Source organism: Pithys albifrons, chromosome 2 (assembly GCF_047495875.1).
Source record: "Pithys albifrons albifrons isolate INPA30051 chromosome 2, PitAlb_v1, whole genome shotgun sequence".
NCBI lineage: Eukaryota > Metazoa > Chordata > Aves > Passeriformes > Thamnophilidae > Pithys > Pithys albifrons.
The window spans coordinates 10474752-10500344 of record NC_092459.1 but is presented as its reverse complement, the minus strand read 5'-3'; the positions used below and the strand labels follow the sequence as shown (position 1 = coordinate 10500344).

Sequence of the window (25593 nt, the reverse complement as noted above, 5' to 3'; positions counted from 1 at the left end):
TCATAAATACTTAGATAGTTATTATTCTCTATAAACAAAAGCTAAGCAACTCTGGTATTTCTTGATCCTTTTATCTGCAGACTTAGACATGCAGATTAAGGGTAATGAATACTGAAGAGGTAAGTATAGTTATATGTAAGAGTAGAAATACATTCAGGACAAATGTAAAGGAAGTTTTTATTATACAAATAAACGGACCCCTTGTGTTTGAATGATGCTCAAAGATCCTACTGCCAAGTTAGAAGTTTTCCCAATCCTATTCTATTTTCCATAGTTGACAAGTACCTTCCATACTTTGAGAGATATTATCAAGGAAAATTGGCTCTTGCCCACCAGTTAATCTATTTGACACTATTATCCATGCTTAGGATACTTTATTTGACAGTTTTACCAAGTTGCTTCTCCAACTGTCATCCATGAAAGCTTATGAAAATTTCAGCAAGCCTTGGGTTGACCTCAGTCAGTCTCACTCCTTCAGGAAAGTTTTCCCTGACTCTTGAAATGAATACATTAGCTCTTTCACAGCAGGACTTCAGACACCTTCAGCTGACTACGCAAAAGAGAATCACTCCTTTTTCCCTCAGCTGGGAGAAAAATGGGTGCACATTAAGGAAGTCTCATCTTTAGTTTAGACCTTTTTCAGTGGAAAGTTTTACGTAAAATCTGAGGAAATAAGTAACCTACAGATGACTACTACCTCAAATCTCACCAGAGCTCAATTATATGCCACATTGGGTAGTACAGTTCATTTGGAAATTTGATGTCTTCTAATACCATTTAATTTCCCTCTACCTTTAAAAATTATTAAATTAGAATGTCATCATTTTTCCCCCAAGTACACATGCCACATCTAACTCAGTGTTTCGCTTTGATATCCAAGTAAATATGTCTCAATTTCATTCCTAAAGATTACTTTCTTACAACAAATACCAAAATCACAACCTTTTCAGTTTAAAAATTATTCTCTGATATCTGAAGGAAATCAGCTTTGAGTTATTTTTAGATCTACAATCTACCTCATTTAGGTTGTGCATTTTGCAAACATTATATTAATTCTCTACATTCTTGTTTTTTGTTAACTGTTCCACTATATTAATGAAAATAGTATGATATTAATAGAAATAAAGCATCATTCACTCTTCATATCAGGCAAAACAGGCACCTGGACCTGATGTATTTGAAGTGTGTGATCTCACTATATTTTACTGTTCATACCCAAAGTTGAAACTAAAGGCTAGCTGGGCATAAATTATATCAACGTGATCAACAGATGTTTCCTGTGTGTTTTAGAGCAGGGCTGATGGTGGCTACAAAGGGTCCATTATGTTGGTCACAAAGGAATAAGAGGTTCTGTGATAAGCAAACAAAGTTTCCTGTCGCTGAAATAATACAGAATTTTGGTAATCAAATGTGATCAGATTTTTCAAAAGAAACAATTAAATTTTCTTTTAATTCTAAAAAATGTCATTCTAAACCATTTTCATGAAACTCATATTCCACAGAAAAACACGTAATATTTCTCTGTCATCAAGTAATCCAAGGAATAGTTAAATACAAACTATGTAAGTCTGTGTTTTGAGCTTCTCCCCGTGTAAAGTGGCTTAAGAGAAATACTGTATATTTGGTTAAAAAGATTAAGTCTTAGAATAAACCTATTCAGTTCAGAATGCATAAGAAGGCATGTATTATTAATGTCATAGTCCCAAGACTAAAATATACTGTAATGGTCATATGCTGTCAATCAACTTTAAAATGAGATTATAATTTAACAAAAACATGCTCAGCAGCGTATTATGCTATTATACATCAATTTTCATGACTTTTTTGAATTTCACTAGGGAAAAGATTTGTTACTCTGTACTCCAGTGAGTTCAGAATTCCATTAACACTAACCCAGGGAGGACAAGAATAAAGAAAACGACAGAAAACTGTTGCAAAATACCTTAGGTAATATTCTATTCCCAGAGAAAGTAGCTGGCTCTTTCACATTCATCCCAATGTTGCCATGTTTATATCCTGACTGTTTTGTTTAAAGCAGTTAATAATTTAGCAGAGTCAAAATTTAGAGGGTATGACTTCTCTATTTTTTCTGGAGGAAGCAAAGAAAATCTCAGATTTGTTATTTCATCTTCTCAGATAATTCACCAATATCTACCAGGCTTTTTTTTTTATCTCTCATGTTTTATAAAATGCTTTTCAATTAATAGTTAATGTTAAGAGAGCTACAAACACTGCTGCAAGCTAAAGCTGCTTTCACAATTTAACACTTGAAACAAACCAAACTAATTTGATCATGTCTGTCAGAACAGTAGGTAAGAGCTGCTGTATTACACAGGGGGCTCTACATCACTGTCATCGGCCTGTGCTATTCCAGCAAGTAGCTTAGTCTTCCATCTAATGGGTTTGTTCACCTTTCAGTGTGCAAAAAGCATCTGACTGACAAGATGTCAAAGTTTAAAATAAATTAATAAATAATGGCCAGGAAACAACTTCAGAATAGAAACAAAAAGCGCCCATCCCCTCATGCCAGACCAGAGCCAGGACTGGTCTGCCATAATCTTGTGAGCTAAAATAGTTTAAACAGAGATACTGAAAAAAAAAAGAAAAAAAAGAGCTTTATCAAAAACTGAAAATTACATACAGATGCATGATGTGGATGAGGAAGCTCCAATATATTTATTTCCTTTGCCACTATGTAGAAGAGAGGTCAATAAATAGAAAAACCCTTTAAAAAAGCCCCCAAACTACACAACCTATCAAATTTCAGGACATATTCCATGGGACTGTAAGAATAAATACAGGCTAAGTTCCTATTGGAAGAGAGAACTAGACATTCAAAGCTGTGAAAATCTAAACACTGAAACAAAAGCCCTGCAACACTTTGAAGAACAGTAAGACACATACGGACTTTTATCTTTGCCTTTAACACCTATTTTCACAGCTGGCTATAAAAGCATCAGATGCAAAGAACAAAAATTCCTATACTACCACAACACAAGAGAAATGAACATGGAAATCAAACTCTACTCCCAGCATAATTCAATTCTGGCATAGGTCAGGACTTATTTCTGTGTAACAGAACTGTATATACATTTGCAGAGGAGACAACTTACCCACTGTCGGTGAATAAAAATTCCAGATGGGTCATATGAACCTCCCAAAGTGGAACATTGTATCGCTGAGCCAAAGAAACAGCAATCTTGTAGACATTTTCTTCAAGTGTTCTTATAGAGGAGAACAGACATAAAAAACCAAGGAAAAGTCCCATGAGACATAACATGCAAATAAATACTTACATTGCAAACATAATAATTTCTTTTGATTTTTTTTTTCATGAAGCAAGAAACTAGATTAATGTCTAAACATAAAAAATACATGAAGAGTGTGTTCCTGCATTTGCTTATACTCAGTGCTACCATTTCGGAAAAAAAAATAGAAGGGAAAAAACCCCCCAAACTACAGAGATATTCTAAAGACAGGCACTTACTCCACACTCCACATATACTTTGGTTTTCAATGGCAGCTTCTGCTTAGCCTGTGTGCTAATGCAAAAATCTCAGTTTTCATTTCATTTCAATTACAATGTGATGAAGTATGTAAGGCGTCACAGCACTTATTTGACATAGTTACAACACCTACAGTGTTTATGGAACAAGTGATAAATAGGTCCTCAAAGCTCTTCCTTGAAGTTCACAGGCAGAAACACTTGCAGTAATTTTAGAATAAAAGAAGGTGTGAAGATGTTCAGCTCATTCTGTAAATGTCCTAAAATATTAAAAACCGCTCTTCTGCTATTGTACAATCCCTTGAACAAAACAAGAGATGGAGAATCTGTTAAATTATGAAAACCTGAAGTTAAATTCATACTAGTTACTACTAATCCACCAAGGTTAGTATTGTTCAAGTAGACATAAATGGTTTTTGTTTTAGGCTGGCATAGGAGCAATATTTATTAAGGCTGATGCTGGAGGCTTTGGGGTTTAATTTTGGTTTGGCTGTTTGTTTTTTTTTCCTTCAGGATAACTCCAAGAAAAACACTATCTGTTTGTAATTACTTCCTAACAGACCTCTCACAAACAACTTCTTTAAAATGTATTTAACGTGAATACCAATGACCATATTGTTTTTAGATGCTTTAATTAAAGTCAAGATGACAAAGGAAAAAAGCCTTACAGAACATGAGCCAATACAGAATACAATTGCAACTGTAGTCAACTAATTTACAAAATTATATTAATGTAAGACTCATGTTAACTCCATAAACTTGACGTTATCTTACTATGTTTAATATCATCTATAGATATTTTACATTGCGGCTGCAGAAAGTTTGTTTCTTAAGTCCCGTAGCTTTGAAGAAAATAGTAACTTCTAGTAGATACCATCAGCAGGATCCATGTATGACAATAAAAGGAGAGCAGAAAAAAATCCCTACAACAGATTGGAGAGCATGTCCTCCCAGGTTGATTTCATTTACATACATAGATCTATACCATATCATGATCTATATTAAACACCACTGACAGCTGGAGTCTGTGACCTCCTCACCACTTCAGGTGAACAGCTGACACATCCATACACCTTCATTCTAGTATTTAGATGCTCAATCCAATGTAACATTACATTTCACTGTGATAGTTGCTACAGATATTGTAGAATTAAAATAAGATATACAATGCCCAGTAGAAAAGCAAAATGTCAAGAAACAACAAGTGTGTGGGCTCGGCTTCGCAAACGAAGATTTGGGAAGGGCTGTCCCCATGTGGGTGTGCCCTTCCAGCCTGCGCAGTGGATTTTAGGTGAGGCTCAGCGTGCCCAGAACTGGCCCCACCATTTAAGTCCTGAGGTTCACCTGCCACGGCCGAGCGAGCTTGGACGGTGCCAGTGAAGTCCTCACGACTAGAACCTACAGCACCCAGCACTTCCCAGGAGGTCTCCCATCCAAGTACTAATCCGGGGCTGACCCTGCTGAGCTTCTGAGATCTGATGGGATCGGATGTCAGGGAGGCATTTAACTGCCTGTTAGAAACAACATAATGCTGAAAAAAATCTTCACATCCAGCTATCAAAATTCTCTTTGGATTACAACTATTACTCTCATGGTTAAAAAACCCCAACCAAACAACAAAACAAAACCACACAAAAACAAAGGTCAAAAAAATGAAGCATCTACAACCCTCTTGTAATGACTGTTAGTTAAGACAACCCCTGAAAAACATTAGGCACTGTACACTGAATAACTTGTATACAAAGTAAAGGAGGAAGAACACATGCACTAAAAATAAAAGAGAAATATATTTTAATATAAACAAAAGTAGTTATTGAAACACATTTAAGAAGAAGAGAGGAAAACAAAAGAGAAAAATCTGACATATTGTCCTTTCTCTTCTGTTTCAATGGCTATGGAACCTTCCCTCTGATTTTTCATCCCACCAACACTTCCCATACTCAACCTCTTGAAACTAGATCCAGTACTTCCACAAAAACAGGAGAGTTTTTAATTCAGCAGGCAATAGTGTATGTACAAGAGGATGACAACCTGAATTTTTTTAAAAATACTCAGTAAAGTCATCTGATCTATACCAGATGCTCTATTTTTCAACATTAATATGTCCATGACAACCCTACATTTTAAATTCCAGATTAGTAGCCACAGTTTGTGCAGTGGTCATTCGGCTCATAAAAGCAGATCTTATTTTTTAAGAAGGGATACTCAACAACTGTTGCCAAACCACAACGCTTACAAACTTACATTCCTTTGCATTTTCCAGAAATCATTTGATGTACTGTCAACAACAGCATTCCTAGTTATAGTGAGGGTTAAATTCCTGCAAGACCTGCACAGCAGGTATACCACTAAGGGGAAGATAACAGGATTATTCAAGAAAGGGTACACTGGAGGTCATGAGGTTACTGGCACTACTCTGCAGGCTAGTCATCAACACTAATCTCAATACTTGCATTATTTAAAAAAAACAAAACAAAACAAAACCCAAACCATAATACATATAATATAATATATTACCTTCCCTGTACCATCAGTCCACATACATACTATCTTGGCAGAAGGTAAAGGTGATCTTTAGGAATGATATAGTAACCCTCCATTCAAAAAGTAAGTACAACTTCTGAAAGGAATTGAGCAGCTGTAAAACGAACAATGCAGCTACTGGACAGAGTCCAAAGAAGAACCACAGAGATGATGAAGGGACCAGATCATTTCTCCTTTCAGTAGTGACCAGTGCCAGGTCCAGAGGCAATGGGCACAAAGTGAAACACTGGAAATTTCAACTGAACATCAGAAAACACTTGTTTTGTGTGGGTGACTGAACACTGGAAAAAGCTGCTCAGGAAGACTGTTGGTCTCCATCCTTTGAGATATTGAAAAGCCATCAGGACATGGTCCCTGGCAACAGGCTCAAGGTGGCTTTACTTGAGCAGGGGCTGGGCAAGATGACTCCCAGAGGCCTCTTCGAACTTCAAACATTCTGTGATTCAGTGACAGGAGGATGGCATGAATGACTGAATTATTGTGCAGTTAAAGTAATCACACACAAGAGTGGCTCTTGGCGCTACTGGGATCCATTCCCCCTAGAATTTTATAAACCACACCATAATCCTGCCTTTCTGTCTTAAGAGTCACATGAAGTGGCAGCACAAGGCAATGGAGGTTTAAGAAATTACATCACATAAATGAACAGTAACAAGCTACTTATTCAGTGTAAGATAAGGACAAAAATAAGTAGTTGTAGCAGAATGAAATGCCCAGCCCTGACTATCTGTCTCTGTGAGCCTGAGGACTGCCAAACAAATCTCCATAGAAGGCTCCAGGGCAGGCCCACTTTGGATGTATTTTGTTGGAGTTGTCGCACCAAGACTGGTGCAAAACCAGTCAGAAGCAGTACTTGTGGATGTTTCTTAGCCACCCTGCTTGTGTGGTAGCATACATTTCATAAGTATCAAAAAGTATGCCTGTGCAGTTGTGTTCAGCTGGGATTTTGTTGACTAACTTCTTCAAGCTCACAGAAATAAATATTTGGCAGCTCAGAGCAATTTTTTCCCTGTCTTCTCTAAAGCCTCTGTTGTATTATACACATGCACATGTTTGCTCACAAGCAGTCTTCAACATTTTGTGTTCACATCAATCAGCTACAAAGCGTGAGACTGGATTCAATCATAATAAAGGGAAATGAGATCCCCTTTTTAAGCTTCCCATCCTCACAAAATGTTTAAAAAAACCCAAATAACTTGGAGAAGTGAAATGAAGATTTCAGGCAAGAGCCTTTAGTTTCCTCTCATGTTTGAAGCTTGAAAAAAAAGAGGGAAGGGTACAGCTGTTTGTTAAGTTCTGCTGCAGCAACACACCAGGAGAACAAGCAATTAGGTGGAGCAGGACAGCAAAAGCACACAATGGGAAGCGAATGTCTCCAGGAAGAGCTGCAGTACATTCAAAGTGGTTGAACAAAAGACTTTCTAGTTTAGTCTTCTGGAAAGGGCCCTAGTTCATATGCCCAAAAATCATTCTGAGAACCCAGAACCCCATTAACTTAGCACAGGCTAAGTAATCAATTCAGATTGTTTGATAATCACACCATTTTTCTACAAATCCCAAGTAAGTATTTCAGATTGGTGACATAAAAGGCAAGGAAGAAAATTATTTTAAAATATTCAACTCAACTTCTGATTTCAACATTTTATAAAAAGCAGTGAAGAGTTGAAGATCACAAAGTACCAGGATAAAAACAAAACAAAACAACATAACCCACAATACAAAGTTCAAACCAAAGACATCAACTAACAGATGACCTCAAGTAAAAGAATAAATTCAAAACTTTAAACACCATAGCTGATCTGAAGCTACATGGGACTTGACCTGGCTAGCCAAGAATTCCCATTCAGACTTGCTCTTGTTTCCCTAACTCCTTTACAAACACTTTCTAGCTCTATCTTGCCTAGATAAATTTGTTAACTGCTTGAGAATTAACCTTGATTAAGCCTGTGAAGCACCCAAATCTTTAAATATTGGATACATAATGCACAATAAGCTCCAAAGACAATACACCAAACATGGAACATAAAATAGACAACTGCTGGCTAAGTAGTTTTAGCAAATTGCTCCGTCTAGTACAAAGCTGTTTTGTAAATAAGATACCATCTCTTCCAGGTGTTGTTCCTTTAAACAGCACCTCATAAAAGATTAAAAACATGAGGCACTTAATTAAAAAATAAGAAAAAATATGCTACAAAATTACATTGCATTCGCACATCTTTTCCATTAGAAAATGCAGATTAAGAGTCAACAGAGAAGATTAAAGGAAGGAAGCTGCAAGCTGAACAAGAAATTAATCAGATCTTTGCAACTGCCTAATGTGGAACTGCCACTCTCACCCACACGCCATGAAGCCTCATTTTCACTAACCCTTTTATACTGTTTTTATCTCTACTTACTTTCTCTTCATATTTATTTCATTTCTGTGAAAGACATTATCTAAAGAACTCTTGGATGGGAGTGTAAGTAAGCCTCCTGCATTCAAAGTGTTTGTGATAACAGAAGGATATTTGTATTGAAGTTATTGTAGCTAATGTCAGGATGCAACATTCACCCAGTGACATATTACAGGTGTGTGCTTAGTGAACAATACATACAAACCAGGTAATTCCAGTAGAAACATTAAAAGATTATTACAAACCCTTTTTATGAATGCAGCGACAATCTGTGCAGGTATAGATTTTATAGATTCAAAGTAGCAGCTTAGTGTTTAAAACCTGAGATTATACAACTCTTATTCAATATTTCAATGGTTTCAGTAATAAATTTCTATTTAAATTGTAGCTATAAGTAACTACATAGGTGCAAAACTGTAAACATCTAAATGTTCTGTTCAAAAGCTTTATGCAAAGATCAGCTGAAAATCTGGTTAAAAACTGTATTTAAAGCTTCTTATTGCAGACAACTCTTCCTTTGACAGTCTGACAACTATTCAACTTATGACTGTCCTCAAAACGTAAGCATTCAAGTCATACTCATGACTTGTTCCCAGCTTAAAGAACCTGCAGGAAGATGTCAATTAAAGGTATTTTTAAATGAAAAGACACTACTGTCTTATTTATTTCATTTTTTTTCTATTCTGGAATTCTGAAAAGTGAGATAAAAACATGGCAAATACCAAAACATAGGCGGTGAAGGATTGATTACTTACAAATGAATATGGGGGACAAATATAGTGATATACAGCAGCTTTAACTAAATTATTAAGAATAAAATACAGTTTAACAACTTAAAAATACTATAGCTCACTACAAGTTTTGATGCTTGGGCATAATCCTAATAGATTGCAAGGGTGGGTTCACAGGAGATGAAAGGAAGAGATTAAACCTGGACCTGTAATATAAATTCATTCATCCCTAATTAAATTTAACAGTAGCAGTTAATAAATAAAGAGTTATAGACCCAATTAAAAGTTGTAGATCCATGAGCAATGTTTTATTTAAGTGGAGTAGTCAAATAGAAAAATCTCCAATTGTAGCAGTATTACAGTGTGAATCTCTAAAGCAACTGGTAAATTATCCCTTCTAAAGGTCAGCACTACTTGCAATTTACTCTCCTGATGTAAAGCTTAAAGTCATTTCATTCAAAAATGAAGAAATAAATGAGACAGACATTACTTACTCTGCCAATCCTAGTATTGTTTCTCTCTTGTACTGTGCATCTGCCGTAAATCTCTGCACATCCACTCCTTTGCCAAGTCCTTGCAGAGTCTGAGCTTGAGTGAAATCCAGTAGTCGCTCATTGTAGTAATGCAGCTGCTTTATCAAAGCGGAGATTTCTTCAGGCCAGTCTGCACAGCCATACTGAGTAACGTGCTTTGTGACCATCTGAATCACCTCCTTTGGATCAGCCTGTGAAAATAATTGACAACAAACTAACACAATCCTCACAAATTATCCCTGTTTTCAGAACTAATAGATTTGTCTATATTTCTGGTAAGTTTTAAGTAAAACAGAATTTCAAATTTTCTTTAAGGGCTATTTGCTATGACATTACAATTATCTTTTGCAAATGCTTTAGAACATTCCATATGATACAAAAATTAAACTAACAAACAAACAACAACAAAAAACCCCGCAAAACTTATCAAATTAATACTAACAAGTACTTCACAATGACGGAATTTATTTGGTTTAAACTCCTCATTTTTATTTATATTGAACTCTGCAATCAACTGCTAAAACACTTCAACAGATCAAAGAAAAGTTACTGAATTTCTGATACACTTCTATTATACAGAACCAAATAAAAAATATCTTAGGAATAGACATTTTAAGTGTCAAGCACTGATACTTTGAAATAAAAAGTGTTGCAGAATCTACAAGTTACTCACGAGGCATTGCCTACACCCTGAAACCCTCAAAAAATTAAATACTGTTCACCTATGGACTAGGACAATTTTTGTTTTCAAAATACCTTAATCACATATAAAACTTACTTTTCTGTGTTAGAAATTACACATCAAGTGGGTATTTTATAAACCACTAACTTCTGTAGTCTAAAATCCATGCAGCAAAGCAACAATTTAGAACATAAAGCAAATAACAGTCTGCATGTTTGAAATTAAAAAGGAATGCATGTATGTTCCAACTTATCTCAGGATTTAGACAGTGGCTATGTCCCCTTGATAGTGCAGTGTGTAATATGTAAGCACTCATCTCACTCAACACCTTGAATTCTCTCTTCCATGAAAAAAGAGGCCACTGGAAGCACCATGACTTTTCGGTGGCACCCACTGAGGGAGGAGTGACTCCAAAACAGCCGTGAAAAACACCTGTAGTTTAAATACTTTCTAAAAGAAACAGCTGATTGAGCTGTTGCAATCTCAAAAATGTTGAGTGTACCCAACCAATATACTTTGGGTTTTTTTATTACAGAATGACCCTGCTAAATTAGAAGTTAACTTATGAACACTAATGAGAGTACACAACACGGGAAAACACACACCAAAAGTTTAAAACCTGAGGTGTACTTGGATTTGTCCATGACCTGCTCATCAGTCTAAATAGAATTCTTTTTCTTTCCAAATCTGAGTTGACAGGCTGCTCATGACGTCTCATTAAATGCTATAGGGCATCCTTTTTCCTCTCCACATGATACTTTTCTGAAGCCCTCCAAACATCGCAAACTCACTGGTTTCTTAAACTGTATCAGCAGCTCTTTCAAGGCTGCTTAGAAGATTGGTAACAGAATAATAAAACCTCCAAAAAGAGACAGGCAAGCAGAGCAGTGCCTCTACAACCCAATTGTATCAGGTGGAAACCCATCCACTGCTTATTGTGTACTGTGGTATCTCATTCCATGTGATACACCAGAAAACAGAGCACGGAGACAGGAAAAGGCAGATGAAACATGTTTAACATAATTGCCTAAAACTTCTAGTCCACTGAGAAAGGTAGGTCCCTCTGACAATCTATGTGAGTAAATCTGCTGTCTTTTGCTAGGTTTCCCCTCTCTCCACTGAGCCTCCATTTGTTATGTTTACCTAAAAGCATCTGTGTACAATCTTCCATTCTGCCTGTTTGTTCAAAGGAACACTGTATTTGGAAATAATGTCTTAGGCTCTATTGATCTTATTAGCAACAGATTTAGAATAACAGAATCATTCACTGTATGAATACTCATGTATATATATCCATTCATATGCAAGCAAAAAAAAAAAGCTCTTCAATATAAAAGATAAAGTTATACATTCAGATTAAGAAAACACAAGCGTTTTTCTATTGCAAGCAGTTGCCAAGGACATCTCTAGATCTTTTAATAAGTTAATACCTAAGAAATCAACTACAACCATGCCACCCTGACCCCCAATCCCATCAGATCTCAGAAGCCAAGCAGGGTCAGCCCTGGTCAGTACTTGGATAGGAGACCTCCTGGGAATACCGGGGGCTGTAGGTTCTAGTCCTGAGGACTTCACTGTCACCATCCAAGGATTGTCTCGAACTCTTCACCATCAAAAAATCTTCTAATCAAGTACTATGCTCTTTTATCTCTTACAAAATCTGTGCTCCAAACTATCACAACATGTGAATCCAAAATTAGCTCAGAGAAATCCAACAGTCTGCTAAATGCAAGAATATTCTTGCTATCTGGTAACTAATTTGAAACTTATTAGGGTTCTTTAATCTATAAAAAAACCTTTCCCAAGTTGCAGTTGCTTACAAAACTCATTTATTGAAATGACACATTTTCATTCTCAGATTTGTCTTCCCTCTATACATCTAAAATGTTTTCTCAAATAACAGTGCTGCTTGCATGGTATTTATTAGGAACTCAACACAAGTTCAATGAAAAAAAGGAAAAATAGGAATCTAAAAAGTTTGGTATCAAGCTACATAGAACTTGTATTTCATAATTTTAAGTATTCGTTCTTTAACCCTGTCAAATTTTAAATATACAAGTTTTTAAAAGACAAGCACAACTATTTCTACACCCATTAGATACCTATTATGTTTTGCTACTTTAATACTAATAACAGTAACTTGCCTTACATCTCATAACTTACTAGGTATATACCTTACCTTGTATTATTAGTTGCATTCCTTTATGATGTGTAGTTCTTTTTTAACATGTGTGTTAATGGGAAACAGCTATATTCTTTCCATTTGCTTTCTGTTACAGAGAAGGTGGTGTGCAGGTCATTTTGTTGCTCTGTGTTACGGAGGGGAGTTCTAGATTTGTGGTTTAGGTTGCGTTTCTGGTTAGTTGTTTTCTGTTGTTAGTCAAGTCTGTCATGGGGGGTACACTGCTGTATGGAAACCTAAGTTTGGTATGCTTGTCTCTGTAGAATATGTTTTGTGCTGGTTTCTTTTGGGGTTTTTGGTCATCAATTAAATACAATCATACAGCTAAACGTTACCACCGGCAACACAAACCCCACAATAACTGTCACATACTTGTATTAATAAAAGTTATTTCCGGAGCTGCTGCGGAGAAAGCTCTTTTCTTGCTGTTAAGCGCGGTCCTCACATCAGAGTGTCAAAGACCCTTCTAACCTGTGTGCTATCCATTGTTTGACAGGCAGGATTGGGTTCATAAGACTTCGACTTTCTGGAGACACTTATAGCTAATAAGTTCTCCCTGGCTATAGTGTAGTCCTCACAGGAAGGTCGAAAATCTTCCCAGCCTGTGTTCTGTCCATGGTTAAACAGGCAGTGCTGGGTTCATAAAGCTTTGATTGTTCTAAGAATGCTTATAGCTAATAACTTTATATTAATACAGCTGAGACTAGAAATCTTTGCATTTGTCCCTCCTTTTCACGTGACACTTGTCAAAAACCACTCCAATAAACCCCAACCGCTACTATTTCTGTTTTCCGTCTTTTGGGTAGTTAGAAATTGTGCCTACACACCCAACTCACTGCTTTGTCAGATAAGTATCTCCAGCATTTTCAGAAAGACCCTTGAACTCAGCTTTCCCTCTGTGATCATTAAGGAAGGGTATTTTACACACGTACAGCAGGAAACATGGAGTGAGTTTTCAGAGAAGCCAAAAGAGCTGACAAATGTAACCTGGAAGCCTCCTCAGCATTGCCAGGGGAAATCCCTCATGAACAACCTGCCAATGTATTTCATTCATCTATTGGGTCAATACCATATTTGTGCTGCTAGAGACCTTGTTTGGGAATTAAGAAAAAATAAAAATGTGGCAGAATAGAAAAAGTACCCAGGACTTTAGCATAAAGTTTATTTAATTTCATGCTATTAGATGTGATATACTCAGCACAGATTACAACAAGTTACTAGACCCACTGCACCACCAGCCATTACCAGTAAGCCTCAGCTGGGGATCAAGGTCCATCTGAGTAGATGTTTTAAAGCAGTTATTTCTCTTTGACTTTGCTCTGGGAGTGACACCTGTGAAGCCCATCAGAATCTGTCTGTCACTGTGACATTATAAAAGAAACACTGGTTTTGAAAAGAGATAAGAGGTTTTGATCTTGGAATTTCTTCACCATGATGTGCACATTAATTTTCAATTTCATTTTCTCTCCTGGCAAATTGCTATTATTTTTCTTTCAAATCTCCCTAAAAGACTTATTTCAGTGATACATACCTGCAACAAACAAAAAAAGTATGAGCTTTTCTTCTCCTGTTTCTCTTCTGCTCTGGAAGTGGCAACAATTTTACAATTATGGTAAGAGAGCTAAATAATAAAAAGTGCTACTGTGAAGATGTTATTATGATACTAGATCACCGTCAGGCTATTAAGCTTGTTTACAAGTTCTAAGACCAAGAATCTTTCCAGTTGTTCTAAAAAAAATACTATTCTTTTGATTTTGCTTTTAATGTAAATGATCTAGAGACTGCAAATGATCAGAAAAACTGATGAGAAAAACTGCTAGATCAGCAGAGGCCAATCCACACATAATCCTCCCAAATACAATACTGACATTGTTGACCTTTCTGGATTGAAGTTGCAAAATATTTTTATCACCTTTTGAACTGCAATTTTTTGGTGATGAATCAAAAGCTGCAACTGCAGTAAGCCATAGAAATCCAAAGGGGAAGGCAGAGGACATGTTCCCTTGTGCCCAGATCCTCGTAACACCACTTTGTTTTACACTATTTAAGAGATCCTAGAAAGAAATCATGCCAGAGCGGGTCACACACACACACCCCTCAATCAAAACCCTCATGGTTAGCAAACCTAGGAGATGAGGGCACACAAGCAAGGGAGACCAGGGAGCCACATTCTTCTGCAGACACAGCTGTACTTTGCTCATTACCCTGCCTCTAGCTGTTGCCCATCACCAGTGTTGCCAAGAGAACCAAACCACACCTCTAGAAAGCATTTGTATTTCAGGAAAAAGAGGAGAGCTCTCCCTAATCCTTGTAGTAACCGCCACAGTCCCTGTAGCAAGAGATTCAACATGCTACAAATTTGATGGAGGGGAAGGCAAGAAAAAAAGAATGAAGTGAAGCACATATAACTGATACTTTTCCTCATATACTGAAGCAGGAAAAAGAATTTACAGGAAAGAAATAGTTCACTCAAGAAGTCAAATTCTAACTGAGCCTGTTCATTCAGGAAGTAAACACCATCTCTCAACAGGACAGCTTTCCATTAATTAAATTAATGACACTTGTCTTTAGCTGAGACTGTTGCCATGCTGTGAGTCAAGAGTACATTAACTTAGATACTGAACCATATGAATGTGGGGTGGCCAACCTTTCACATCACAGCTGTCTCACACCTGATCTGCCCAAAGCAAAAGATCAAGTGTATGGCCAAGATGGAAGACCAGGACATCTCAGAAATAAAATCTGTACTGCCACATCACCCAAGTGCAAGGATACCTCAATGCTCTTTGTCCTTCCATTGCTGCAGCTACATATATTGTTGGGCGACAACACAGATTTGTTCAGGATCAGCTTTTACAACCATTTTTTTAATGGATACAGGAAGCAGCAGATCTCTTCACCCATCAGTAAAACACCACCAGATCAACATATAAGAATACCTACTCAAATACCTTTTATAAGCTAAAAGATACATCAGTATAAAATTGTACAAACTTATTAAAAAATGAAGTAGAGTAAAACTGAGCAATAAATTCTCTATTATTAAACCTATAGGTCTTACCACATTCAGATATTAAAACAATATTCTGTTTCAGATTTATAATCATCTATCATAAATTTTTGTAACATAGTCTGATGTCTCAGGTATATTAAGTATAATGACTTTAAAGCCTGTCTGCTCTTAAAAGTGTTTCTCACCAGAGTATACGATCACATGGGTGATGCAAACAAACAATTTCCTACTGTATTAAAAATGTAAATCCAGATTATCCAGATGCAGGATTGCAGCTGAGGACTTCAATTCCCTATCCTCCCTTCCCATCTTCACCACAAATTTCATCCAGATTTCTCTTTTTTCTAAGAACTGAAACTGAATGTTTGAAGATTTCATTCCAGATGAGTGACTGTATAAAATAAACACTCCTGGATCACTGCAATGCTGCAGGAATAAAAAAATAAGGCAAGAGGCTGATGTTCAGTAATAAAACATAAAAGTAAATGGGAAAGTTATCCAGACAGTTGTTTCTACAGTTAAGTTAAATAACTCGTGTTTGAAGAATTGAACAAACTGCTCTAGTGTTCTCTTTCCATAGAATCATAGAATGGTTTGGATTGAAAAGAACCTTAAAGATCACCTAGTTCTAACCTCCCTGTCATGGGCAGGGGCACCCTCCACTAAAACAGGCTGCTCAAAGACACATCCACCTTGGCCTTGAACACTTTCAGGGATGGGGCAGCCACAGCTTTTCTGGGTAACCTATGCCAGTGTCTCACCACCTCAGAGGGAAGGATTTCTTTCTAACATCTTACCTAAACCTACACTCTTCCTGTTTAAAGCCATTTTCCCTTGTCCTGTCACTACACGTCCTCTCTCCAGCTCTCTTGTGGCCTCTTTAGGTGCTGAAGGTGCTGTATGGTCACCCCAGAGCCTTCTCTTCTCCAGGCTGCACAACCTCAAGTCTCTCAGTCACTCCTCGTAGGAGAGATGAGCATCTTTGTGGCCTCCTCTGGACTTACTCCAACAGGTCTATGTCCTTTTTTAGGTTATGGACCCTGGAGCTGGTTGCAGTTCTACAGATGGGTTCTCACCAGAGCAGAAGGGCAGAATCAACCCCCTTGACCTGCTGCCCATGCAGCTTTGGGTGCAGTCCAGGATACAGCTGGCTTTAAGGGCTGCAAGCTCATATTGATGGCTCATGTTGAATTTCTCCTCAGAGAAAGACTTCTTTACTTTGATTTCCACCAGCTATTGCAACAAGAGTGAGGAATGATTTGTACCAAGAGCAAATGCTTTCACAATTTATTTTTTACCTTGTGTTCTCTTACTGACTCTCTCTTATTGAGTAAGACATTGATAAGTCAGGTTTATGTAGAAAAATCTCATCATTTCACCTGACAGCTGTTTTAGTGGAAATAACACATGATATATAAAAGGTTAAAGTGTGAAATGAAAGAACACCTCTGAAAATAGAAAATCACTACACAGTTTTGAGTGAAGTGCCTACTAAATTCATACGATATAATTCATTTCCCATTTGCAGTCAGCATTACTCTTAGTAAATAATGTTACACATTAGATAATTATCATAACCTTCTATCTCCCTTCTCTCTAAAAAAGCCCAAAATTGTGCCTTTTGAATGAATTATGTTATTGTCTATTCTTTTAGAATGTCTTTAATCTTGACCTGTATGGCAGCAGCTGTAGTTATATACAGACTTGGCACAAGTATACACTCCTACTGTAAAACTTCACTGCAATATGATATAGTTTAAGTGCAATACTTTATCCTTTTAATTTGCACAGTTACTTGACTGGGTATGTGGAAATATTTCTGTATTTTACTAATTTAAAGGCTGAAAACTAGCTATTCCATGAGCTATAAAACAATTTTCTCTTCCCTGAGAGCTATTAAAATGCTAGAAGTCAGATATTTTTTCATCCTAAACCAGGAGTACTGCTAGCACTTCTGATTAGAAGCATAGATTCCTCAGTGACCACCTTCTCTTACTGTCATACTGTCATATGCATATGCATGAATTGCTTCCTCAGCTAAATACAGAGGCTGACCTAGCACTTCCTTAAATCTCCAAGATGAAAAAACAAACAAATACAACCCAACAAAAAAACAAAAATTCCACCAAACCAGACAAACCACCAAAAAACCCAGAGAGATGGAGAAGCCTACTCTTTCACAATGGAAACTCAGAATTGTCTGAAAAGTTACCTATGTTGCCAACTCAGATGAATAAAACTTTGTTAAAATGTTTTTTCTCCTCAGATAATTAGCACATTTTAATCAGGTTGCTTGCAAAGTTCATGCTGCTCACTGACTGGAGGAAACAGTTATGAAAGCTTGGAAAACAAATGTAAAAGGAAATATAAAGACACTTGACTAGGGCAAGACTGCTTCAAAAAGCTGCTGGTCACCTTTGTACTGTTTCCCAGAGAGGAACAAAACACTTCACAAGAAGAAAAGGAGTAGTACTTATTGCAACTACCTCCCTCACATGAAAAGCCACAAATATGTCTCCAGAGGAATACGGGCAAGCCAGACCTCACCCCTCTGTGGAAATGCAAGGCTGGTTTGAAGATCCTCTTTTCTAAAAGAATAGTTTTAGCTGGCTAAAGAAATACACTCACTCTGCTTTCAGAAGTAGGATTTAACAGAACAGCTCATGTAACCCTAGAGAGACAGAAATAAGCAACACTGCAAGAATCTCTTTTCATAAGCACACTTTATCTTGATGAAATGAAATGTGGTGGGAGGCAGTACCAAACAACAGATCTCTTCTGAATCACCTAAATATTATTTGGTCCCAACTAAGAATGCCAGTATTATGTCATGTTGTGTGTTTAACAAAGAAAGATGAGGATCTGGGAAACATGGGCTTACCTACAGCAAACACACCTCAGCCAAAGGAATGTAGTTGCCACAGACTGACTGCAATGTTCCTAATTGCTGGATTAATATTTCAGACATCATACCAGAAGACATTTGACACCAAGCACAATGACTTCTAGTTTAGGAGAGCTTACTTGAGCTTTAAGCCTTTGGGCATAGCAGTGTTTAGAAGAGAGTTCTCCATTTTTCATAGCTTACTTACTCATTTAAAAAATGTATGATTATGTGCTGAGACATCACTGAGCAAATAAGCAAATCAATGAGGAAACCTCACAAAATGTGATGTGCTAAAGAGGAAATTAAAAGTGCTAAAAAAGTGCATGGAAAATGTCTTACAAAGAACATTAAACTTGTAACAAAAAGTTCTGAAAAGTCACTCAAAATTAGGAAGGCAACTAGAGAACTGGCAGGATCACTTGGTGAAAATGTGTGGAAGGAGCATTCATGCATAAGTCCGTAACAGTGGAAATCATGAGATCTTTATGTCAGCCCTCACTGCTGAAAGTGGGGAGGGAGAGAGACATCAGAAGAGCCAGATGAGCTGGAAGAATCCACAAAGTGTCAGCTATGCACTTGCCCACCACCATGACCAGATGGCATTCCTTCAGTTCTCAAGGAACACAAATGTGAAATCATGTTAAATAGCAGGCAAAGGTGCATCAATGTAGTGATTACCACTACAATCAACAAATGCTATAAAAAATAATGAGCTGGAGTGCAAGTACCATCTGAAAAAATGGGATGTAAAAGGAATCCTCACAGGGATGATAGACCAGCAAGTCAAATTATCCATTCCTGGCAAAATGGTAGACTATGAAACAAAACGTAAGACCACAGAGATTGGTGGGAAAGAGTCAGCACAGCCTTTGTAAAGGAAAATCCACTTTGTTCACTTGCTGGAAGACTATGAGAGTATCAAAGAGCACATGGACAAAGGCAATCCTGTGACAAAATATACACAGATCTTTCAAAATACTTTCACAAGTCTCCCTACTAAAGTCCAGTCCAGTTAGGAAACTTAAGTCAGCAACGGATTGGAAGAACAGTCCTTTCATTAACTGAAATTCAGTGAAAGGATAAGTAAAAGCTTAAAGATCATGTTTCAGACAGGAGAGAGCCAGCAGAAAGTCCTCAAGGTGCAGGTTTTGATATCACTTTTACTCAGAATCTGATGCCCTGAAGATGACCAATAAATCACCAATCAATATTAATGTTTTCTGATAATACCAGGCTCTTTGAATTATTCAAATGTCATGATGTCATGCTACATATGAAGACTACAGTGTCCGGCATACCTTTTTTTTCTTTCCTTTTTTTTTTTTTTGAAGTTACTTAGAAAACTTCTCCCAAGATCAATTCTTTGTCTGACAGTTAATATCTCATTCATGATGCCTTCTGCCATTAGCCTCCTTATCCCTGGCTCTCCTCTCTCTCACAGATTCCACACACATGAAGGAAGATCAATGGGAGAGAGAATAGTGCACCATAGATTCAAGGAGTTATACACTCATCTCTCCCAATTTTGCTTTTGAAACTTATCAGGTATGTACTGGACTTGAAAACAGAAGCATACACCAAATGTAACAAATGAAATAGATTCCCCCTCCAAGTACTAATGAGTAATAGTACCTGAACATGTACAAGCAAGCAACATGGTATATAAAACAGCAAGTAGTATTGGGTATAAACAGTATCACAAAAAGGAAGTGGAGCAACCTGAAGACCAGCAAAGAAACTTGAACTTGATACAGAACATACATAAGAAAAATCAAACAGTGAACCAACAGGGAGAAATTACACTGGAAAAGGAAACTTGTGTGTTTTCAGCAAACCAAATGGAAAGAGGGGCCAAAGAGGAGATATGGGCTTGAATCAAGACTTAACATAGTAGTAAAAGTGAAGAAGGTCAAGTTTTAAGTCCATCATAGGCCAAAAATAAAGTGCACTACCATTTCACCATCTACAACAGACTTAGTGCTACCCATTGCATTTATGGACAGAAAGATGGATGACCGGCCACAATGAAACAAGTCTGCCTGACAGAGTTTGACAGTCTGTATGTTGGTGTTAATTAACAGTAAAACATCATGTACATAAATTAAATTTGATATTAAAATATATATATATATATTATTTCTAGTAGGCTAAGTCCATACTTTAGGAATGTAATAGCATAATATCACTAAACACAAACCAACATGCAACCATTTAACGAGCATTCCATTTCCAGTGAGAGATTACCTCATACATAGACTTAACTTCTAGATGTGCTACAGTGCCACATCATCAGGTTAAAGCCATTAGACATTAGGAAATATGGGTAAAACAACTGTTAGCCCATCAGATCTGGCTCTCTTCCTCTTCCTGTATGCAGCCTTCTCAAAGACTATTTATTTCCATTTCAAATTAAGTCTATTTAGTTTAAACATCCTATACTCAGAATGCAATATGCAGCATATGGACCATGGCTGGGAGCTTTGCTTCTCTGTACTAATATAATTGCATTTATCATTTAGACAAAACTTATACAAATAAGCAAGAGAACCATCTTGGGAGCCAGGTCAAGCCTGCAGAATGAAATCCTGTAACACCAACACATTCAGTCCCAAATTCAAAGTACACTTCTTTTGACCTAATTCTGCCTCAGAGAGGTGGATGGCGGCTTTCCGAAGCAGCAAGCAACAGGAAAGGGAAGCAGAGTACACAGTGAACAAGTTCACTGTATAAATGCACCCTGTCACACACTGGCTAAAAAGCCAGTTACATCACTACCTGCTTAACTCTGTGGAACTGAACTCCCAGCTTCTCTCACCAGCTCTAGGCTGCAACAAAAGCAACAGTAGGAAGACTCTCTGAGCTTACCATTTCAACTTATTGTCAGCTGCAATGCACAAAAGAACAGGAATTGAATTCACTTTCTTGAATGACATGGAACATATAAGGGAATAAAATAAAAAACTAAGAATTTTCTGCTAATAGAAACTTTCCTCATCTGCTATTAATTGCAAAATTCCCATCCTCCTCTACAACTTAGCAGTATTTGTTAGAACTGTTGTTTGATGCCCCAAGAAAAGCTTGCTCCTCAGCTGAGGTCAACAAAATAATCCTCTACAAAACCACAGAAACACCTCAACAACAGATGATTAGTATGAGGACAGGAACATATTAATTAACCTTAGGCTAATTGAACTTTTTCACTCCTTTCTAAAGTAAACAATTTATTCTGGTCAATTATCAGATCACCAGGATAGGACAAATGAGGAGATAAGCTGTTAATAACAAGAATTATCCAGCAAATTTCTTTGTCAGCTGTACAGCTTTTCTTCTCATTCATCAAGGCTGGGAATTAGCGAGCAGAGTGGCAATGGGACAACAGCCGTGATGCTGTGCAAGCAAGGTTTGGCAATAGCCAAAACACAGGAGTGTTATAAACACTCTAGCCACAAATGCAAAGTACATCTGCAGTGAAGTTATTCCCATCCCCACTCAGCCCAGGTACAGACCTAAACCAAAAATAAATACAGCCTCTCAAAGGGCAATGAGTCCTCTCACACCACAGACAGCTCATTTCTGGAAATATTGTTCTTTTTTCTGTCATATTCTTGCAGATCTTTATCTGTGGTTTTATTTGGTTGGAGAGCTCCTTTAACATATTCTTCAGGATAAGAAAGTAATATAGCTCAGATGCCCCAAACTATGACTGTTATGTTTATATTATTATAACAACTAAAATTCAAAATTCTCTTGGGCACAAAATTAAAGTAATACTTTACACCCAAATCCCTTTGTTTGTCCTTAAAGCAAAGTAATAACTTCATCAGAAATTGAAATTATCAAGCTGGTTTTGTTTTGGACACCAACAGTACAGAAAAGATAACAAGAATTTCTCAAAATTTATGATTCTGGTTTCATGTGCAGATATTAGCTGTCAGTATGTCATGTCACAATTAAAACAACTAGAAAAAAATCAAGCCTTCATGCAACAGATCCAATCATTCCTTCAGTATATTTGTTCTGATTAACTAGCAAGTCTTCTGTCCTAGCTAATGGAAAAGAAACTCTCCCCCCACTCCCCATTATCCCTACCTTATCCTCTGTTATTTCCATCTGACATTTCTTCCATTATGCCAGAGGTACTCATGTACTGCTTTCAAACACTGCCATTTTAAAATGACAAACATAGGAAGCACAGATTTTTCTACACTTCTATGCAGTTTCACATAAATTCAGCTAGAGTTTCCTGATAAAATACTTGATTAAATGGACTAGAGAAACCACACCTACTGTGACTCAGAAGCTGTTAGACAGCAATATACACTCTATGATCTTGAGGATTCGCTTTCTAAGCATGTGGCTGAAATGCCAAATTTACATCTTCACTGACTATGTAAAGATTTAGAACAGAGGGAAAACAAGGATTAGTTAATAGACCTATATCCATAAAAACACACTCAGCTATCTTCTAAGAATAATGCATAGCTTTGAATTAGGCAGTTAAAGCACATAGGGTGACACTTCTATTTTGGCTATGAGCCAGAACATAAAGGTGATGCAAGACACCAGTGACATAAGTTAGAAGGCAATCTACTAAGGAGAGACATCCACAACTGAGTATAACATCTTCATGGAAGTTTGAGATTAATTTTTCTTTCCTCCCACAGAACTCTTAGGAAACACAAAAAATGAAAACAATTACTAGATTCCCATGGATAAGAACGAGCATGGCATTGATGAAACCAACTTGCAAGTGGAGCCATTGTTTATTACCAGCATCTAAGGTCTAAATTTAAACAAATGGCCATTTTGCAGTATAAACCAAGCATTTAAGCCTGGGGGTTAGATGGGGGTTTTCTGTTTTTTTAATTTGTTTGCTTTGTTTGGATTTTTTTTAATTGACAAGAAAACTACATGTTTATATTGGTCAAAAGCATCTGTTTCTATTTCTTCTTTTCTATCTCACTGACATTCCTTCACTTGATACCCTTGCAATCAATAACAAAGAATCTATTTGCCCACATCATTTTCTTCTCACTGGGCATCCAGTCCTGGCTTTGTGGGTTTTTTTATCTTTTCCTTGTTGTGCTGTTCCCTCAGAATCTTCTCATACAGTTGTTTTCAAAAGCTACTGTTTACGAGTACCTTACACAGAGAACATACTTTTTTAGTAAGCAATTTTTAATCCACTGTTTATCACTGTTGGTATTTCACCAAGATGGAACAAAAGATTTCATCAAAGATCACATCAGTAAGAGACAAACGACATGGTGCTGTTGATAGGACTTTGCTTATTAAATGGCAATGGGAGTACAAATAGTTTAATCTAGCATGTTTGTCCTCACTCTTATGACTTACACTTTTCAAAGCCTTCATAGCTCTTCCTATAAAACAGAACTGTTTAGAAAAAGGTAAACCAGCAAAAGAAAAAAAAACCTGAATCTTTTTTCATCAAAGCTGTCTTGCAGCAGACAGACCTATAAGCTCAAATAAAGCTTTTTAACAAACATGAATTCCTCACAACCAACATTAAGCCCCAGAATTTTCAGTTGTGGGCAAAATTTTCCTTTAGCTTCTAAACACAAGACAGGAAAACACAAATCTCAGCAGGAACATGAAAGGCTTCCTAACTGCAGAATTGAGCAAATATCAAAACAGGCCTTCCACTATAAATCAGGAGTCGTCATGGACACACAAAAGAAACTCTTCTCATGCCACAGTGGTGATTATTGGTCCTTCTTTTCAGAAAACTTTTGACCAGAAGTGTTCTGTTAGCTGTAATTCAAAGCTAGGCTGAAAACCAAACAGTCCAGTGAAGCTTCTGCACAGGAGAAAAGAATTGGTATAACTTCAGAAAGGCTCTCCTGGAGTAGCAAAGAATAGTTTTTACACAGGTATCTCAGTAAGAATGGCAATTTGTACCTTACTAAAACTTTGTATGTTACCTCTTCAGTTTAGTGTGGATTTTACCCTGTAACTGCTGTAATCACAGGCAATGGATAAGGAGCAAAGCTGAGCCATTTCAAAAAGAGATGCTTGTCAAAGGAAATAAAAAAAAATCAGCAGTGAATGAGGATGAATGTTCAAAACACCAAATGTAAACTGAAATACAAACCAACACACCTCAGGGAAAGCTAAGGAAACTTTGATTACCACTGCTCTTGTTGAAATGGACTCTTCACTTTTACTAGAAAGTACTATATTGCTAAGTATACATTACTGCAAGATGACAGCATAAACTATACTCATTATTGCTCAGTGTTTATAAGCTACTTTGAAGACTGATAGTGCTATTACCTAAAAATGACACTAGATATTGCGCTTCAAAAACTCTTCCACAAATTATGAAGTATTTGTCTGTTTACAGCACCGTAGAGGAATAATTACGTGTAACTTAACAGGCTGCTCACAGCATAAGTCAGATCAGCTCCTTAACAGGCTTAACTCATGTACTGGCTTTTTAGAATAGCTTTTATGGTGCACATTAATGAATGTGGTTTTAAAAAGAAAGAGTACTAACCCTGTAGAGAGGGTGGCATTTGTCCTTGAAACATGGTGCCAAACAAGCATAGATCTGCAGGCTATAGTAATAACTTGCCAGCTGGAGAGACAACGCAGAATGTAATTGCTTTTCAAAGAATTTGTTGGCATCTACCACCTATAAGAAAGAGAGCATTAATTCAGATGAAAGGATTAGCAAGCATACAACATCAAGCATACAAACTTTCTAAAAAGCTACTTGCTGTGATTTAGAAATAGCTCTGACTGTGGTTTTCTGGCACAGAAGTAAATCAGTAACCTCCGCACACAAAGATAATTCTACATTATGGTGGTTTTTTCCCCCTTGCATAAACACCTAACCAAAATGATTTTCTAACTGCAGTTTTGCTGCTTCTTTACCATAAGGTTATTATCCATATTTCTGAGTTACATCAGAATTGTCAATCAGGTGGGTCTGACTTAAGTAAGAAAACATATCTTTTCACCAATGCCTTCTCATTAGCCAGTCCAATGGCATTTGTTCAGTTTCCTTTAAATGCCCAATCTCTAAGAATGTGTATTCAAATACTTAAGACTTAAAAACCTTTAGGAAATGAAATTTTATTATGAAACTTTGAGATGCTAT

The 25593-nt window shown here is 36.9% G+C and overlaps 1 protein-coding gene and 1 pseudogene across 2 annotated transcripts in view; one reads left to right on the top strand and one right to left on the bottom strand.

The window, feature by feature from the left end:
- The window catches only part of NBAS (NBAS subunit of NRZ tethering complex), a 176624-nt gene that overhangs the window by 69040 nt on the left and 81991 nt on the right, over positions 1-25593 (bottom strand). For both annotated transcript variants that reach the window (XM_071548327.1, XM_071548328.1), the window contains exons 40-42: positions 24988-25125; positions 9668-9897; positions 3114-3224 (exon numbers count right to left, since the gene is read on the bottom strand). In XM_071548327.1, the coding sequence (XP_071404428.1) occupies positions 3114-3224; positions 9668-9897; positions 24988-25125 (479 nt within the window). The remainder of the gene's footprint in view (positions 1-3113; positions 3225-9667; positions 9898-24987; positions 25126-25593) is intronic.
- Positions 11829-11944, top strand: LOC139669146 (5S ribosomal RNA; annotated as a pseudogene).